Source organism: Penicillium robsamsonii, assembly GCF_028829455.1.
Source record: "Penicillium robsamsonii strain IBT 29466 chromosome Unknown utg000001l_segment0_segment0, whole genome shotgun sequence".
Lineage (NCBI taxonomy): Eukaryota > Fungi > Ascomycota > Eurotiomycetes > Eurotiales > Aspergillaceae > Penicillium > Penicillium robsamsonii.
The window spans coordinates 2,205,863-2,224,439 of NW_026643219.1; the positions used below are offsets into that span (position 1 = coordinate 2,205,863).

Here is an 18,577-nt window from a genome sequence, read left to right on the forward strand (position 1 = left end):
ACATGACACAGAGTACTCCGTACATACGGAATACATACTTAGTTTGATTCTTGGTCTATTCTTATTCTTCGTACTTCTGTCCGCATCCACAACGCAACGTACATGTGCGTAGAGCAGAAGGATCAATGGTGCATCACTAGTACGTTACATTTCCCGCACCGAAATTTGAGTCAAAAAGGCGGTAATGGTCCCCATTCGCACGAAAGGAAAAAAAGTACCAAAAGACGCAGTCTAGAAAATCTGAATATGCAGTGCAAACTTGTAGCTCGGTGATCAGCAAACGGGCACGCCGGGTCCGCGCTGTCATTGTCCGGCCACCTGGGTCAGGGTAGCCTCAGCTCACGCAAGGGACAAAAATCCAGGTTTATAGGCTAGGTTTAGAGAGGTTTATAGATCGAATCAGATTCTGCATATCGATCTCACATCATGTCGACCATATAATCCCTGCTAGACAATGTAGAACTTGTTTTCCCTTCTCGTCCGATTTGAAACCGGGCTGAAGTTCGAGGGGAACGCGTGGGCAGGTCTAGCACTGCCACCTCTTTTTGGATCCGCCCTGCAGGGTGCAGGCACGGTGGTCTTTTTTAATGTGCTTATATGCTTTTGTGCTTTTCCGACTGGGGTTGAGACAAGATCGACCGTACCTGTCAAACGGGGGATGATCTAGATTAGACAAAGCTATTCTTCTGCCTTTTTTTTTTTTTCCCAAGGAAAATGCGGTTGCAGCGGACACGAGATAATCGGAGATCGGTGAACAGGCCTCTGGAAGCAGATCTTGGGAAAAGGGGAAGAGTATCCACTTGAAGTTCAGAGCGAACGATAAATTGAGAAAAAAAAAAAAAGGAAAAATGAAACAAAAACAAGGCATCCAGTGATCGATGAATCCATTCTACCGGATATCTTTTTAGGTTCTCAGTTTCTGCACCATTCAAATAGTTCGATGACACGCAGGAGTTCGGGAATCCAAGTGCATGGGCTAACAACCTGCCTAGACGGGAAGGACTTTGAGATTGCCAATAGAAAACGACAAAACATAAACATACAAAATATACAAAATAAAAAATAATCTTCCAAATTCTCTCTATTCTAGCCCCCAATTCAACCAGTCAAAACCACTGGATCTATCAGACCGCAATTGTCTTTTCATCATGCCCGCTGATTCGCTCAAAGAAAAAAAAAAAGAAAATACAAAGCGGGTACTCTGCTGCAAAAGACTGACAGCTCCCGTTCAAGCTCTGTCGGAAGCGACCCTCGGGACTTGTGCATAACAGTAAAAGATCTATCTACTTACCACAAAGTACAGACTATCCGGATCAGGATCCGGAGATCGTGAAACATTTCCGACAATGTAACGCCTGATGATCAACAAATACTAGTCAATGCCAAGAACGCGCTTCAGCTGAGCTCTCTATTTTCAAGTTTTTTTATTTATTTCCCTCCACTTGCTACACTAAACCGATCTCCGCTGCTTATTTGAGGGATTGCCACGCGGAATCTTTATCCCGGGCAAGCTTGAAAAGTTGGGAACAGAGCTATCCACATGCATCTCACATCATGAGGGCTAAGGGAAACCGGACCCCTTTCCGCTTGGTCCGATCGTGGAGCATCAAATCCAAGCTTGTGATAGAGAGAGTTGTCACCTGATTACTTGGCTATTGACTTGTTTATCTGCCTTTTGTTTTTTACGTAGTACTCGAATGAACATCGCAATGTGTTGGTCACACGAACTGAGCTGGGTTGAAGCGACTTTTTAAGTTGATTTTAGGTCCAACACCTTGAATGACGTCAAATCAAGTATATCAAAGTGTCAAAGCCCCTTTAGCCGAGGAAGTTACCCCTAACGGTCAACGGTAACGGGCCCCCTTTTTGCCGGGATGATGCACAACATATCCAATAAACTTTGTAGCCTTTCTACCTTTTCTTTTCTTAACATCCTATTTCAAGGCTAATATACTTTTAGTTTCTCCAAACTCTCGGAAATTGACACAGGAGGCGTGAAGGATTGCCTCACTATACCCGAGTGGGTATAGATCAGTATAGTTCGGCGTCTCATTTCAGCCATGCGTCATTAGGAACTTTCTGAATTTTCCCTCTACCCACACTCACCTTCCAAGCTTGACTCTTTACGGGAAAAAACAAATAGTAACGGCAAAAAAAAAAAAGTATAAAAAAAAAACAAAGCCAGACTCCACCTGTCCCTGTCCATGTCCACGGTGACGGCGCACACTTGCAGCTCCCGATAATTTGTGCTGTGCATGACGATCGCTTTCCCCGGGTACTTTGTGGTATAGGTCTGGTATAATATAGGGGGTGATATCAGTCATGTACATATTGGCCATATTGACCATACTCTATTGACCATATTGGACATATTGGATATATTCTATATCTACTTCTATTTCTGTGATTTCTTTTCTTTTTTTCCCCTTTCTATTTTACTAAATAAAAAAACAAAACAAAAAAACAAAAAAAAAAAACTTAAACCAAAAAAAAAGAAAAAAAAAAAAAAGAAGCCCAATACTCCGGGGGTAGACTAGGGTGGTCTCCATAGGAGATCCTGCCCAACTATCCGCCAGACTGGGTCGGACAGAGAGACAACTAAGTTGTCTTGGAGCCATCCAGACCAGGTGATGGATCATTCTCTCACCGCTGCTATTCAATTCTTAAGCTTGTCGCCCCCATTTTCTTTCTGACTCGACTTTCTCTTAGCTCTCTTACGGCCCTCGGATCTCTTCTGTTTCTTAGCTTTCCTAGCTTTTCTAGCTTCCTTAGCTTATATTATCTTTCCTCGATCCTCAATTGAGAATCGAGTTTCTTGTTTTATATATCTCCTATTCATCGTGGCTGCCTTAGGTATTAGTGTGTTGAACGCACCATATTCAGGCTCACATTCATCCAATTTGTCACTTTACTCAGATCGGTATCCATCACCTGCACCCTCCCTCACTCCTCGAGAACACAGCGACGAGGAGAGAGGGGGGTTTCGGTCATGCCCTAACTCCCGCTTCGTCGTGGGAGATTTGGTTTCTATGTCGCAGGATTCTCGACGTGCAGGTTCATTGTCCAGAGATGTGACGCAAACAGATGACCGTGCAAGTGACAATGACCGTGCATCTACAAGCAACCGAAATCCTGCCCGCCGGCCACCGCAACGACCTCGACCCCAGTCATGGCATCCATATGGACCCGTGGAACCACCATTGGAATCCATGTCATCGCGACCCATTGGTGTTCATGCCATCTTGAATCACCCACAGGCGGCTGATCTGACTGCACTCAGTCGTGAGCCGCTGAGCCTACCGGGTCCATCTTCCCCACCTCGCCCCCAAGGGACTTCCCCGATCCGCTCAGGATACCCAGTGGTGTCGCAGCCATTATCTCCTAGGTCTCATTCACGGCCTTTGATGAATCCGGCATCGCCATCGGCACGGTTTGTTGGCGGGGGCGGCAGGGCTTCTGGTCAGTCAAGCGTGGCACAGTCACCGCTAGTTCCTCACGAGACTTTGATGGGTCCACGCCTACCCGTCACCAGTTCGCCTCTGCCTATAGAGACGGGTCTACGCCCAATAGCATCTCTCACTGGCACTCAGCCTCTGACTTCGCTGCATTCTCGGCGAACCAGTGCAGGCCCGGGGCCTCTCACCAACCCGAACTCCCAAGAAACAAGTCCCAGCACGCCTCACTCAACTTTCAGTCCCTTTAGCCGGGTATCCCCAGCCGTGACCAGTGTCTCCCTCCCACAAAGCACGGCATCATATCCCACTGCGCCTCCATATATGACAATGGACCCTCTGACCCGACCCATCCCCGCAACAAAAGGCCCCAGTCGCCAACCTGAACAAGCCCCCTCCCGAGCTGGAACACCACAGGCCAGCCCCCTCCCACTGGGCATGATACCGTGCGTACTAGACATGCGATCTGGCTCCTCCAGCCAAGCTGAAAAGCGCAAAGCCAACAGCGACGCATCACGTCGGTTCCGAAATCGGAAGCGCAACGAAATGCAACTCGAGCAGCGTCTCGCCGCACAACAGGACGAGATCCAGCGCGGCGTAGAAACGGTCCGCCGCCAGAGCGAGGAGCTCCGCTCTCTTATCCAACAACGAGACCACTACCGCTCCGAGCGAGATTTCTACCGCGACCATCTCGGCCGCACAATGTCCCTAAGCGCCTTACCCCCAAGACCTTCTTCTCCATGCTCCACCCAACCAACCCTCCTCCCCGCATCGGAACCGGGCACCACGACGTGGTCGGGCGCCGATGCTGCCCGATCCGCTTCAGGCACACAGCCGACTTCGGCGGGTCCTCAACAGGGAAGAATGCCTGACGCAGTTCAGTCTCAATCCGGTTGGCCTGCAAGTCCTCCGTATTCTTCGGCACCCATTGCACCCGCCGGACGGGCGGTTGCTGGCCCGCCTTCCGGGTCACCGTCCGTTATTGGAGGCTCGCTGCCTCCACTGCAAGCACAGTGGTCACGTTCTTGATGCGTGTTTTTCGGGATCAACAGCAAACTATCATTTCGTTCCCTCTTGTCATTTCCTTTCTCTCCCTTACACTCTTAATCTCCCCCCCTCTCTCTCTTGTGTATGCTACTGCTACCAGAGACAAACAAGCGGTCACTGGCATGACTGCTCGCAGTTAGTCTATACTCCTTTAGTGATGTGGCTCAAAAAGTGCCTCTTCCTTTAGGCTGGGCGTGTATAACTATCGATCTGCATTTCTTCCTGGCCTCAAAAGACTCGGGTTCTGCAAAAGTGAAATCTATACTTTTCTCTCCTCGCTGTCATTATATTAGCCTTACTTCGTCACATCCTGTCTCTCGTTGATTTTCTCGCTCTCTTTGTGTATGGATTACACAGCGATTATACCTCCATCGGCGATGTATTGAGTCAGCATTCTTGTTTTAAATTGGAAAATATAAGATATATTTTTGAACAGAAATTCAATGCCCAATATAGTTTTCAGCTAATTCTCGTAATTCCTGCCTAAACGCCTGAATATCATGCGAACCAATCGACGAAGCTGTATAACGACCAAAAAGCTTAGCCTGCAATGTAACTCTAAGACATACACTGTTTAGAAGTGATTGGTTAACCTGTGATAGACCCAGCGATGCAAGGCAAGGTGTCACAGAATTCACATGACATCATAAATATCTCTATGCTGTCCAAAAGGTGGCATTAGCACTTTTCGGTCTTTGGCTTAACACCGGCCGAATTCCCGACGGCGATAGAAGGCTTATGTCCGACTAGGGATGTCAGATCGACTTTAAATAGAGAGCAGCTGAGGAAAATACAATATGCTAAAGGCTGTGATACAGTAAAATAGGAATACCCGTGACTCGGCTCAATCTCATCTCTTCACCAGCTCTTTCTCCACAAACCAACGAAGCAACTACGACATGTCTCAACAAACCATCGTTCTCATCACAGGTAGGCCACCGACTAAAAGCCAAACCCGTCCCAGAAACTAACTCTATCCAGGCGCCAATTCAGGAGTGGGCTACGCAACCGCCCAAACTCTAGCCACACACCCAAACCACCATGTGATAATGGCCTGCCGTGACCTCCAAAAGGGCCAACAAGCCCTATCCGAACTCCAAAGCAAAGATCTCAAGGGAACACTCTCCCTCCTCCAGCTAAACGTGGAAGACGACACCTCCATAACCCAAGCGGTGAACACTGTAAACGAACAATTCAATCGACTCGATATCCTAGTCAACAACGCCGGCTCAGCAGCACCCAGCAGCACCGGCCGCGCGAAACTGAACCTGATCTATTCGACGAACGTGATTGGCGCAACAATGGTCTCCGAGGCTTTCACCCCCCTCCTCCTCAAATCAGAAAGGCCCTATCTGATCCAGATCTCCAGTGGTCTAGGCTCGATGGGTCTGGCGACGGATCCCAGTAGTGAAACTTATTCTGCGCCTTGGGATGACTACCGCGCGAGCAAGGCGGCGCTGAATATGATAACTGTTCAGATGCATAAGCGGTTGCAGAGTCATGGAGTGCGAGTTTTTGCGTTCTGTCCTGGTCTTGTGAGGTCGAATTTGAGGGGCGAGGGTGAGGCTGCTGTTAGTGCGGGTGGGATGGCTGGGGATCCGTTGGAGTCTGCTAGGGGAATTTTGGGGATTGTGCTTGGGGAGAGGGACGAGGAAGCTGGTGGATTTATTAATAAGGATGGTCGGTTGCCTTGGTAGATGGGATAGTTATAGTATATGGTGGATTGGACATATTATGTTGAAAAGCTTATACATATCTTTGAACTTTTGAAATATTTAAGAGTCGTTTCTGCAGAAGATCAAATTGCTAGAACAATGTGATTGGCTCCGGAAGTTCCGGTGGAAGTTCCCGAATGGTCACCTTGTCCGGTGGAAGATGATCGTCCACTCACCGCAATTTCTAAGCAGCTTAAGAGGTCTAGACTGGAAAATTGGGACTAGGAACAGCCAATTGTCACCAATTGTCACCGAAGAGTTCCTCGGATCCTCAAAAATGCGGGGCCCCGACTTTGCCCACGGATGACGCGGATCTTTCTCGTGTCCCCTTCATATTAAGGGCAATCCTCCAAGCACATACAAGTTGGGTTGCACCTGAAAGGAACACCGAATTAACTCATCGACTATCAAAGTGTGTCAACAACAGTTAAAGAGCCAGTACGAAACCAATCTCGGTTCACCTGTTGCAGTCAATCGAGTTCTCACACCGGCACCCCCAAGAATCAAGGTAATTACCCCAAGTTCCGAGAGAGAAACCACCTATAGATGTTGCCCTAGCGCTAATCCCTTTAGCAGCAGACCAGGGAACCGGAGTCCGTGCCAATGGATCTACCGCCTTCTCTTAGTGGACTTCTCGAGGCCTTTTCCAATGCCGAGGATGTAGATCGGTTGGAAAGAGGCGGGGATGATCTAGGTAAGGCACATGTGCCAAGCATATTACCCCAATCTCTGCATCGTCACTGACATCGTCAGGTCCTTTTGGGCAGTTCGTCGCATCAGGGAGTAAGCCGATATCTGACCAACCACATATGACCTTGACGCGCAATGTACCCCAGACATATCCCTTAGACAGTTATCTGATGACGATAAATGAGTTGCTTTCGCCGCAGACGCAGGATCTTATTCTAGGGGAGCACAATCAGCCATTCGAACTGCAGCGATCTTTTCAAGCTCAGCTTCCGAATATCTCGGAAGAAAGTAAAGAATATCTACATCTGAAGGGGGCTCTCAGAATAGTGACCCTTGAACTGCGGAATCAGTTGCTCGGGGCTTATATCAAATATGTTCATCCTCTTCTGCCTGTCATTGACCTGCAATGGTTTTTATTCAATGTCATGGTCGAGGATGAATCCCAATTTCCAAGTCCGCTTCTTCATCAAGCTGTCATGTTGGCTGGAAGTGCATTTATCGAGCAGGAAACTGCCGTTAGAGCCGGGTTCTCGTCACGAAAAGCATTGCGAAGAACATTATTTGGGCGTACCAAGGTGAGATATCTGGAGACAGGATCCATGGCCATGTCGAGACTAATTTTGATCCTGTCGTCAGCTTCTTTATGAATTTGAGACCGAGCCCAACGCATACGTCCAGATTCAAGCATTGTTACTCATGATGCAGTGGCATGGAAATGGGGGCGGCCCCAAAAACCCAACATACTGGTTCGATCTCGCCTACTCGACAGCAGAGCGCGTCGGTCTCCTTGGGAGTTTAGAAACGGGTAGTTTTTCTCACAAGCACAGACTTTGGTGGTGTCTCTATGTGCGCGACCGCATTCTCTCCCTCGGCTTCCGTCGCCCACTGCGAATTCCAAACAGCGATATCACAATGTCGCTCCTGGAGGCTACGAAATACTATTCCTCCGAGCTATACCATGAACTCGTGCTGGTTATGCTGGGAGAAGCATCATCCATGCTCAACTGGGAGAACCAAGAACGAATGATGCTTCTGTTCATTCAGGAGATTAAGCTTGCTCATTGTGTGGGAGTCATCATCAATCTTCTTTACCAAGATGCTTGGTCGCCATCGCCATCGGGGGACTATGAATACTCCATGGTACCCAAGTCAAATATATCACAGGCTGCCATAACGGGATGCGAACAGCTTCTAAAGACCTGGATTCAGAACCTTCCTGCTCCGGCACATTACTACTCTCCGTCACTCTTACACCATTGCCATACAGAGTCTCCGGAGAATGTTCTCCTCGTTCACCAGGCTTTCCTATATCTCCTCCATCTCACTGCGATGTCTATACTCTACCAAGCTGCATCGAATGGAGGAGACAGTCTCGAGACCACCATTAACTCAGAAATGAGAGGCTTGACTTTGCAAGTCAATGAGACTCTCAATGAGCTGCATGACTCCAGGATGCTTCATTTTCTCCCTGGAAGCACTATTACTATATTGATTATTATTCTCGAGGCAAGCCTTTCTGATCTGAAGGTTTCGGATGATATTGTGAGGATGCAGGCCATGTCGAACTTGTATGCTTGCGAGGAGGCGGCTGGATATTTACTACAAACATATCCCGCGGCTGAGATTGTTCTTTCACAGGCACAAAACGCTCGTGGGCATCTCCTGGGTTTGATCGCAACTTGATAGAATTAAAAAAGCATTTATTTTAGCGTATACAGAATGAAACATGAAACCAATCAAAATATTTCTACATGTATGCTTAGGGCGAAATCTAAATTCGGTTCCCGGGTATTCCAAATTGCGGGGACCCCAGTTGTGGGTGACACCCGTGGACAGACCTTGCGTTCGATTTTACACGGGATTGGCAGCACTACCTTGCTATACTCATGGAACAAGAGACTGATCTGTTGCAAAATTCACCCCGCACATCGCGAGCATGTGACAGGTGTCGCCGTCAGAAGCTCAAGGTAGATATCCCTTCGCGACCCTGATTGCGAAATATGGTTCTGACAGCGTATAGTGTGACAACTCACGTCCTTGCGTGCTCTGTACTCGCGCTGGATATAAATGCGAAACATCCCAGCACACAGCGAAACGGACTCGCAGACCAAATTCAGGGGGCAGAGATCTGCATGTGCATTCTAGAATACACAAAACAATCGCACCAGCAACACACAAGAATCACATCTCTCCCCATGGCGCCAGAGGAGTCGAGATACCGTATACCAGAGAAACTTCAACATCCTATCCAGAGCGCTCTCAAAAACAACCGCAGTCTGGTGCCAATGCATCCGCGATTGACTTCGCTAGACGAGTCTTCAATGAGGAAGAAGCTGGTCGGACTCTGACCGGTGCATCAATCCCTGGTGATACGGGAGATCCGACCTTGGATAATTCATTATGGCATTTAACAGAAGTAGAGCTTCCACCAGAAGCCGTGATGTTAGCATTAATTGACGCCTATTTCGACCGAATGCAATGGTTCATCTTGATGCTCCACGAGCCTTCATTCCGGCAGACTGCACGCAGGATAATTTCTCAGACCTCATGGAGCCGCCAAGATCTCAGTCCTACCATGCTTATCTTGGCAGTGACTATGATTGGGCTTCATTCTGTGCTACCAGATCAGAGATGGCCTGGACACGCATTGTTGCGAGAACATTCCGTTGACGGGGAGAAGTTGATGCACGGTTTGACCAATGAGATACGACGGAATCTGCTCGATATCTCCATCGACTGTCAAATTGAAGCTGTCCAGGTTTGCTTCTTGGTGTCCTCCTATTATGTCTATCATAGTTCGCCCAGCATTGCGTGGACTGTCTCTGGTATGGCTGTGAGGTCTGCCTATGCCCTTCACCTTTATACAAAATCCGCCCAGTATGAGAACCCAGTTGTGGATGAGATTCGCTCGCGCTGTTGGAATCATGCTATTGTCGGTGACACGTTCACGTCTATCGTCTATGGGCGACCTTCCTCTATTGATACTGGACTTGTCGCTTTGCATTCGCTCAGAGACATGGATGACCTGGCCATTGATCCACTTCTACTGAAAAATGAATGGATATCTGGTGACGGAATGCCGACAACGACAGCTGGCTTTTTTGCTATGAAATCCGAAATCTATAACATCATTCGACACATCCTTTCGCGGTTTCGTCGTCTCCAATTAAGAAAAGAGACGATAGAAGAGGACCTCCTGGTAATTGCAGAAGCCGCACAAGACTCGGAGGAACAATTAGTCTCCTGGCGCAAACGGATTCCCCGGTTGTTCGATTTCGAGTTTTGGAGCTGCGACAATCGCCTAGAGCAGTTCCAACAGCAGATCGAAGGGTTACCGCGGCGCGCAAAATATCAAGCAGAAACGATCATCTTGCAGGCGGCTACCCTCCAATTGACATACGATGGAGCTCTGATACAAGCCCGTCGCCCTTTACTTGAGCAGAAAATCACCTGTTCTTGCTCACGGTTGGTGGTAGACGCAATCCACGAGTCATTGAGAGTGGCCACTGCAGCTGCACTGCGAATATCTCGCATTCCGGTCCTTCGTTTCAAGCATCATTTCGCTGAATCTTTCGCTTCTTTACAGCAATTTACTGCAGGCGTCATCCTTTGCATCCTACCGACCAGTCAACCTTTTACTACAGCGGCACACGAGGCCAAGACTGGAATCATGCGTATTATCCATGCCAGCGCAGCCTTTGGGCCCCACAATCGTATCGCCAAGCAGACTGCACAGCTTCTGACGGAGTTGCTGAAAGTAACTATCGAGCGAGAGATGTCCGGTGCCTTGAGAGGGGGACTGGAAACAAATTTTCCCAGGGATATGTCTGAGAAGGGTGCCATTCAGGGTGTACAACAGTCCCGGATCGACCCTGCTGGGAGCCATTCGCCGTCCTCGCGAGATGCCTTCTGTGATCGTCCTCCAATATCAGCAATCCACGCACCACAGCCTCCAGACACGCCCCAGTCAATACAAGACCATGGTAGGGTAAGCGACAGGCTAGTCCAAGAACCCGTCGAACCGTCTGAATACCCCTCGGCGAATATCTTCGAACAACTTGACGATACATTTGGTGCCTTTGGTGAGCGTGAGTGGAGCCGACGTTCGAGCTCATGATCAGAGATTCTAACTAACATGTTGATAGTTATGTTCAACCTGATACCTGATGACCAAAGTAGTGCTTGGAATTGGGGGCGTACGGTCCCATAGTGGAGAATCAGAGCTGTATGAACGGACGGACTCGATCTAATCGCAGGTCTACATAATTGAGGGCTAGGAATGAAAGGAGAAGGTGAAAATGAGCCAGGGGAAGAGTGTTTCACAGTCTCTAGGATATGCTATATCAAAAGAAAGCTACTCTACATCAAACAGGCTCTGGGTGGTAGCAATTTTGATCACTGACCGTGTGATAGTCTGATTACATGATGTCACTCAAGAAAAAGATTGACTGGTATAGTTTTGTCGACATCAGCTGTAAAGTGACAAATCCATCAGATCTCCAAGTGCAATCGGTTTGTACTTGTGTTTGCTGCCTGTTTGGTGGAAACGTCGGCGTTTGCCCACCTGGACAACTGCTGCCTAAGTGTTTTGCCTCAGACAGACCTCTCTTTGCCTCGATTCTGCCCGATTCTGCCCGATTCTGTATCTCCATAGAATGTCTCCCCGTTTACCAAGTCTACTAATCGCACGATAATTTTTTCTACAAGTAGGTGTGTCCGTATCACAGTCACAGATGCATGGGTGCCTGAGGCTACAGAAAATATTCATGTTCTTAGCCTGCTGCCTCCACCTACACATCTACGAGTCTATACGAGTGAAGATACGACCTATGCCCCAGGATCTAGCAATTTACAAGGTAGGAAGAAACATAAGGACATGAACTTCACATTACACAATCATAGCTGAGAGGGATGCGGGAAATATAGCACACAAGAAGAAAAACATGGTATGAGAGGCAGAAACTCAGCCGAAAGACAGAATTCAAAAGGCCCATATCAAGATATTGATAAAAAAAAATTAAGCCTTATGAAAACAACAAGATATTATTTCCGGCTTACAGTAGAAAGAAAATGCCGTCAATGCGCGATCCCATTTTAAGAGAATGCGCTTAGAGGGCGAAAGCAGCGACAACACCGGCCATGACGGCACCGACGCTGATGGCGTTGCGACCAGCGCCGTTGAAGGCGGGGGACGAAGCTGAAGGAGTAGCGGAAGCGGTGCTGGTAGGAGCGACGCTGGTGGTGAGAGGGATGGAGGTCCAGGGGCGGCTGGAGGGAGGAGCGACGGGGGAGACACCGGTCTTGGTGGACTTGGGGGCGGAGGTGGTGGTGGCAGTAGCAGTCTCGGTCTCAGGGCAGATGGTGGTGGTGATCACGGTGCTCTCCACGACGGTGGACGAGGCGGAAGTGGTAACCTCAGGGACGGAGGTCTCGGTCTCGGTGGGCTTGGTGGCCTTGGAGGTGGAGCCGGACTCGGAGCCAGGAGCGGCGGAGATACCGAACTGGGTGGAGTACTGGTACTGGCCGGTACCCTCGACAACGAGGAGAAGACCGTAGTGGGTGACGTCGGCCTCAAGGTCGGAGCCAGGGGTCCACTTGAACTCTCCGCTGTTGGGGATGGACTCGGCGAGAGTCTTGAGGGGGAGGACGTTGGTGGTGGGACCGCGCAGGAGGACCAGAGAGACGGGGCCGTCGGTGGAAGGAGTCCACTTGATGGTGTAGGTCTTGCCCTCGGGGACGATCTCGTTCAGACCAGGAGAGGTGATAGCATTGCCGGAGGGGTCCTTGGTGTAGTCAGGAGTGGTGGCGGCAGCAGTCAGAGCCACGAGGGCGGAGAAAACGGTAGCGATGGAGAAACGCATGTTGATTGAATGTCGAGATTGACAACGAATGACTGTGGTGGGAAATAAAGAATGGCTATCGTTGAAAAACGAAAAAAAAAAAGGAACGTAAAGAGTAGACTGAAAAGAGAGGAATAATAAAGGAAGAAGGGCGAGGCAAAGTACTACTTCAAGGATGTGTACCTCCAAGGTGGGTCCTACACTAAACTAAACCAACCGATCAACGCGCAGGCCAACCATATCCCATCCACCTCATTTCCCTCGGTTACTTTTGACTTTTTTGATTTAAGCTAAATGGGGCTTTGACTTGATCCCTGTAATACTTACACGTAACGAGCCCTCTAGACGAATTATACCCATCACACCCTCAGCCATAAGCTGTATACGGACAAGTAGATGTGACAGTTGCATGCAATTCTGATCTTGCCCTCGTGGGGCATGCGGGTCGGCTGTGGCTCAGACGTTATTGTAATACACCGCCAGGCTGTGCGTTACAGGTCAAGTAATAATCATAATGGACAGGCACCGATTTTGATTGGTGGGTGCTCCGGACGTTAATTTTAATCCTAATACTGGTTGACCCTTTAATGTAGAGAGATGCCCCAAGTAAGATTAAAATGCCACTTTATGGGGCCAAGGGAGAAAATAATTACGGAAATAAAATGGAATGCAGACTCAATGGCCTAGAAGCGAAACTTGGATGTTTTCCAAGGTTGTTTACCTTAAGCCTTGTAAGATTTTCCCCTACCGTGGACCCCGTGGATTCCTTGGCCCCAGAAGCTAATTCGATGATTACCCATGGTAGCCTGCGGAGGCTCTAATATCTTCAGTTACTCGGTTATTGCAGATTTACAGATGAAATAATATGTGAAATTATATGTGGAATTATTTGCTATATATAACTCAAGACCTTTTTCTCATTTACGCCACTCGCGCCTACATTGTAAAGGAATGTCCGATACGCAACCGAGCCTGGGAGATTACAAGATTACGAGATTGCGCCCCTCAACCTTGGAAGCCCAGACCTTGTGACAGGCGTCATACAGGTACTGTACTGAACAAAGCCCTCATTGCACAGGGACCATGCAGGTACCATGTGTCTTTCCACGGGGCAAACAGGATTTCAAACCTAACCTGCAGAGGGGTAGATTCGGATATTCACTGATATTCATGACTATGAGACTTATCGCGACTATCACTACCAAGCTCCACACAGGTCTGTGGCCATAGGGCAGTATCAAATTCGCCGATCCCACCGGTTCGTCGGGTATTGTGTTGTCTATGGGAAAGATCAACAGCCTGATATTCAGGGGGGGGTCAAAGTTTATCAACATGTATATCATCGCAGTATCCTATGTTTGTTTGCACATTGTAACCTGTGCATTTCTTACGGTGTAGAGGTAAGACATGTAAGATGAGAAAAATAAATAAAATAAAATAAAGAATGGATTGTGTCTCACCTGGCGGTTTGCGTGATTTGCTACGGCCCGGTGCCTGAATTTAGAGCGGGACTTGAGCGCCTTCGCCGCAACTATTGAGGTGCAAAATGTTTCTTTACCGGGTCCAAGGCTGAAATTCCACTAGACGATATGTACGTTCATATCCATGTTCAAGCCCTTTATTACGAAAATAGGTATTTTTAGACTTCATCTGAGGGGAAAAACAGCTAGATCACATGACCTTCAGCCTCATGGCCAGGATGAGACACATCTACAGCGGAGGCTCCGTACCAGAAAAAAAAAAAAAGTGAAAAATCATTTGAAAATATCCCACCCGTATAAGCACGATGCAATAGAAACACATCACACGGAGTCATCACGAGCCATTCAACTCGTCTATACGGTACGGAGTAGAAGCCGGGTATCCGGAGCGCATCCTCATGTGGCACCTCTAGGCGACGCCCGAAGGCCCCGTCATTGGCTGCAACGACTGGAAGGTTCGGACCAAAGCACTAAGACCCAAATTGGCTCTAAACAAGCCCAGAACAAGCCCCAACCAAGCCCTGTCAATACAACTAGGGAAACCGTCGTCCGTGGCGGCCCAACACTGCCGGGGGCCAAACAGACCCATGGGGCCAAACCAACAGGTCAGTCATATTCCTATGCAATGTACTCGTAAATTATGTACCTGTAAGCCTAGCTCTACTCCTCCCAGCTAACAGTCTTAGTCTGGAGGAATTCGTCGTATCCAGAAATTCCTCCGAAGCGACCAAAGCCGCTGCTCTTCCATCCTCCGTGAGGGAGGACAGTCTCGTCGTGTACCGTCATAGAATTGATGTGCACGGCACTAGAAAAAAAAGCATGATGTTAGCCTTCGATATCCCTTATGTGAACTGTATCCGGAACTCAAAAACCCACCCAGAGTCAATTTGTTTGGCCACCCGCAGCCCACGGAATAGGTTGTTGGTGTACAGAGCCGCAGTCAGGCCGTATTCGGTGTCATTGGCCAGTGCAATTGCTTCATCCTCGGTATCCACCACTATGAAAGACACGGTCGGGCCAAACGACTCGGTCGCGTACATGTCCATCTCCTTGGTGACGCCATCGACGACGATCGGCCGCATGCCTGTGTTGATGGACTCGCTCGCATCGGCATCGCCAAACAGCAGCTTAGCTCCGCGAGATACAGCGTCCACCACAAGCTTCTTGTTCTTGGTGACGGCCGCACTGTTGACCAAGAACAGCGCGGGCGCATCCTTGCCGAACAACTTCTCAGTTGTCTCAACAAACTTTTGCCGGAACTCCTCTGCGATCGAGCGCTGCACGATAATCCGCTCGGTCGACATGCAGATTTGACCGGACTACGTATCGTTTGTCAGTAAGTGATATCTCGGTCTCAATCGAATCAACACTACGTACGTGCATGAAGGATCCAATGGCGCAATTCATGGCAGCCTTGTCCAAGTCCGCATCCTCAAAAACAATCGCCGACGCCTTGCCGCCCAGCTCGAGCAGCACAGGCTTGATGTGTTTGCCGGCGGTAGAGGCAATAATCGAGCCCACCAGTGTACTGCCGGTAAAGTTGACCTTGCGCACAGCCTTGTGAGCGATCAGCGCATTGGTGACGGCCGGGGCGTCGGAGGGCTGGTGGAAGATAACGTTTAGACATCCGGCAGGAAGACCAGCCTGGCGGAAGATGTCGCCCAGAGCCCAGAAACACTTGGGTGAGAGCTCAGAGCCCTTGAGAACGACGGTGTTTCCCGCCGCAAGAGAGGAGCGCAACAGCGCGCGTACCCAGAATGAAAGGAGCATTCCTGCCAATTAGTTAAAAAAGAGTTCCGAGCCAACTGATAATTTGCAGTATATGCCACAGATCAGATCACGAAGCTTACCATGGCGCAATCGACAAAATCACTCCGTACGGCTCCTTGTATACGATGGCTCCTGCGCCTCCCTCCCCGCTGACATTCGGCACAACACCCTCGATCGAGGATATCCGGGCTGCGAAGTCCTTGATGAAGAGCACACCCATATTGAAGGTAAACTCTGAAAAAGGCCGGCCGGCACCGGTCTCCTCGCGCTGGTACTGGATCAATTCCTCCTTGCGTGAGGCCATAATGTCGGCAGCCTTCAACAGGATGTCGCGGCGGTCGTTTGCCTTGGTCTTGCTCCATCCGGGGAAGGCAGCCTGGGCAGCATCGACTGCGCGGTTGGCATCATCGACTGACACACCAGCGCAATAGCCACTTAGCTCGCCAGTGGCGGGGGCATGGACCTCGAATTTGATATCGGTCTCAATGGACTCATTATTGATCATAAGCGGGGTCACCGCCTTCGATTGTGCCATTGTGAATGTTTTGGCGAGTTGAAAATGATAATACGGATATCTCCTTAACACAGAGAAGGACCAGTCTATTTGGAGTGGCTGAGTTTATTTAATAGGAGCTCTTGTCCTCTGATCTTAACCAAATAGAGTGGCGGGGGGGGTGGTGGGGACACAAAGGGGGTGGGTGGTTGACTTTGATATGTAGCTCACTGTTTTATCGAAGTACTCTGCAGATCGGTTAGTTATATCCGAAGGGGCTATGCAATGCTTTAATTATCTCCGGTCTGGCTGCGGATATAAGATGTTAAAAGCCTTGTTCAACTGCCTTGAATAACAGCCGAGCTCGGAAGTTGTGGGGGAAGAAAAAAGATGACAAAGCCGGGAAGCATTCCGCCGAGATGAAGATAAATGTAGATGCCAAGAGGCCACAAGGTCAAGAGGTCAATTTCTTCAAGATCTTTTTGAATTATTCCAACACTGTCTATGCTAATGAAAGGTATCTTCAAAACCCCAGACTTCCAGAACCCAGTCCTATCACCATAATCCATAACCCCTAGCGCCAGAAAGATGCAAATTGTGACCCGCACAACAACACAGGAAGCCCCTCAATTGGCCCAAATCTTTGTCTCAGTCGAATTACTAGCTTTGCCCATTTCCGCGAAAGGACAAGCCGACACCTTGGATGAATTTGACGGCGCCGCACTATCGATAGAAGGCGCAACACCACTAGAAATACTGGACCGGTCATCCTCAGTTGAGCTACCGGAGCTGCTGCCAAGTATGCGCTTGTTGCCAAGGTATCCCTCCTGATCTTCAGCGTAGCTGGCGAAATCAGACATTTCGTCCACGAACTCCTCACCGTCGTTCGAGTGGTACCGGGCAAAGAGATCGTTCTGGATCCAGAGGATCTTGTTGACGGCGCGCACGAGCGCGATCTTGCGTCGCAGCGACAGGTGCGGGTGCGACATCATCGCTTCAATCCAGATGTCTTGGATGTATCCGATGCATGCGCCGAGGTGGATGTACTCGATGTTGAGTGGTGACAAACGGACTTGTCCGCTGTGCATCATGCTGTGTTACAAACCCCCTCGTTAGCGCATTGCACAAGCACGGAGAATTAACCCAGGAACAGGGATCTGGGAATGGAAAGGTGGGGTGTGAGCTTACCCAACCTTGTTCAGGTACCGCCAGAAGTCCATTGTGGTAGGGTCTTGGCATAGACGCGTCAGGTACCACCGCAGGAACATCTTGCGTCGCTTGATTTTTGGGGTCTCTTCGTGGAGATAGTCATCATCGAGCTCGGTCTCGTCGACTGTTGTCCGTGTGTGGAAGGCCCGAGATGTGATGTCGTATTGGAGGAGCTTTTTATATACGAGGTTGACCACTGCCGGAATCAACTGCTTGATGTATTTGTTGCCGGTCAACAGTGCTTCGATATCGCCTGGGGAAAGGTTAGTGGTTATGACTCATGGGGGGAGTGGTAAGAGCTTACTTGAGTTGAAGTCGAGGAAGTGATGGAGGTACTTGATTCGCTCTTCCAAACTTGTGTAGAGCAGCTTGCGGTCGACATGCATTGGCTCCGCAGCCGATGCCGTACTGTAGTCCATGCTTCTAGTGTTGGTACCTCTCGGTATAAAATCGCTCTTGAGAACAGGATTTTTTTCTTGGATGGGGTTGGAGAGGGGAAAAAAAGAGTATGGAAGGGAGACCGGGAACCAAATAGAGAGATGATTAAACTGGGGGCACCTCATGGCAAGTTGGCGGATCGAGTATTTATACCATGGATGCGTGATACCCGTTATTTCTCCGTTCACCGTTCATCTATATTGAAATGTAACTCGATTAGATTGGAAGCCACTAAACTGTAAAACACATCCTCTTCGGGACCCTTTCTAGGCAATCGTGGAACCTGGTCCATGACTCCTACCCAGAAAAGCGATCTTACCCGGATTAATGGGAGCACAGCAATATCAAGCCGAAGTTTTCCTTGAAGATTTCATTTCAATAAACATGTAAAGTGCCCTTGGACGAATCAGACCACGGCGTTAAGGTGATTACTAGAGAACTA

At 49.0% G+C, this 18,577-nt stretch overlaps 8 protein-coding genes across 8 annotated transcripts; 4 read left to right on the forward strand and 4 right to left on the reverse strand.

Moving 5' to 3' along the window:
• Window positions 1–3,029: 3,029 nt before the first annotated feature.
• Window positions 3,030–4,481, forward strand: N7447_000869 (uncharacterized protein; the record flags this gene model as incomplete). The annotated part of the gene is made up of 1 exon (XM_057225145.1): window positions 3,030–4,481. The coding sequence occupies one exon, from the start codon at window positions 3,030–3,032 to the stop codon at window positions 4,479–4,481; it is 1,452 nt and encodes a 483-aa protein (XP_057089161.1).
• Window positions 4,482–5,398: 917 nt separating this feature from the next.
• N7447_000870 (uncharacterized protein) lies at window positions 5,399–6,196 on the forward strand (the record flags this gene model as incomplete). Its single annotated transcript, XM_057225146.1, has 2 exons — window positions 5,399–5,429; window positions 5,481–6,196. The coding sequence occupies 2 exons, from the start codon at window positions 5,399–5,401 to the stop codon at window positions 6,194–6,196; spliced, it is 747 nt and encodes a 248-aa protein (XP_057089162.1).
• A 621-nt stretch (window positions 6,197–6,817) lies between these two features.
• On the forward strand, window positions 6,818–8,587 carry N7447_000871 (fungal specific transcription factor domain-containing protein; the record flags this gene model as incomplete). The annotated part of the gene is made up of 3 exons (XM_057225147.1): window positions 6,818–6,908; window positions 6,968–7,479; window positions 7,541–8,587. 3 exons carry the CDS (start codon window positions 6,818–6,820, stop codon window positions 8,585–8,587), a joined length of 1,650 nt encoding a protein of 549 aa, XP_057089163.1.
• A 203-nt stretch (window positions 8,588–8,790) lies between these two features.
• On the forward strand, window positions 8,791–11,114 carry N7447_000872 (Zn(II)2Cys6 transcription factor; the record flags this gene model as incomplete). The annotated part of the gene is made up of 3 exons (XM_057225148.1): window positions 8,791–8,871; window positions 8,925–10,992; window positions 11,050–11,114. The coding sequence occupies 3 exons, from the start codon at window positions 8,791–8,793 to the stop codon at window positions 11,112–11,114; spliced, it is 2,214 nt and encodes a 737-aa protein (XP_057089164.1).
• Window positions 11,115–12,012: 898 nt separating this feature from the next.
• On the reverse strand, window positions 12,013–12,765 carry N7447_000873 (GPI anchored serine-threonine rich protein; the record flags this gene model as incomplete). Its single annotated transcript, XM_057225149.1, has 1 exon — window positions 12,013–12,765. The coding sequence occupies one exon, from the start codon at window positions 12,763–12,765 to the stop codon at window positions 12,013–12,015; it is 753 nt and encodes a 250-aa protein (XP_057089165.1).
• A 2,120-nt stretch (window positions 12,766–14,885) lies between these two features.
• On the reverse strand, window positions 14,886–15,995 carry N7447_000874 (Aldehyde/histidinol dehydrogenase; the record flags this gene model as incomplete). Its single annotated transcript, XM_057225150.1, has 3 exons — window positions 14,886–15,030; window positions 15,102–15,544; window positions 15,603–15,995. 3 exons carry the CDS (start codon window positions 15,993–15,995, stop codon window positions 14,886–14,888), a joined length of 981 nt encoding a protein of 326 aa, XP_057089166.1.
• Window positions 15,996–16,071: 76 nt separating this feature from the next.
• On the reverse strand, window positions 16,072–16,530 carry N7447_000875 (Aldehyde/histidinol dehydrogenase; the record flags this gene model as incomplete). The annotated part of the gene is made up of 1 exon (XM_057225151.1): window positions 16,072–16,530. The coding sequence occupies one exon, from the start codon at window positions 16,528–16,530 to the stop codon at window positions 16,072–16,074; it is 459 nt and encodes a 152-aa protein (XP_057089167.1).
• A 584-nt stretch (window positions 16,531–17,114) lies between these two features.
• N7447_000876 (protoglobin family protein) lies at window positions 17,115–18,116 on the reverse strand (the record flags this gene model as incomplete). The annotated part of the gene is made up of 3 exons (XM_057225152.1): window positions 17,115–17,580; window positions 17,677–17,950; window positions 18,002–18,116. The coding sequence occupies 3 exons, from the start codon at window positions 18,114–18,116 to the stop codon at window positions 17,115–17,117; spliced, it is 855 nt and encodes a 284-aa protein (XP_057089168.1).
• Window positions 18,117–18,577: the final 461 nt, after the last annotated feature.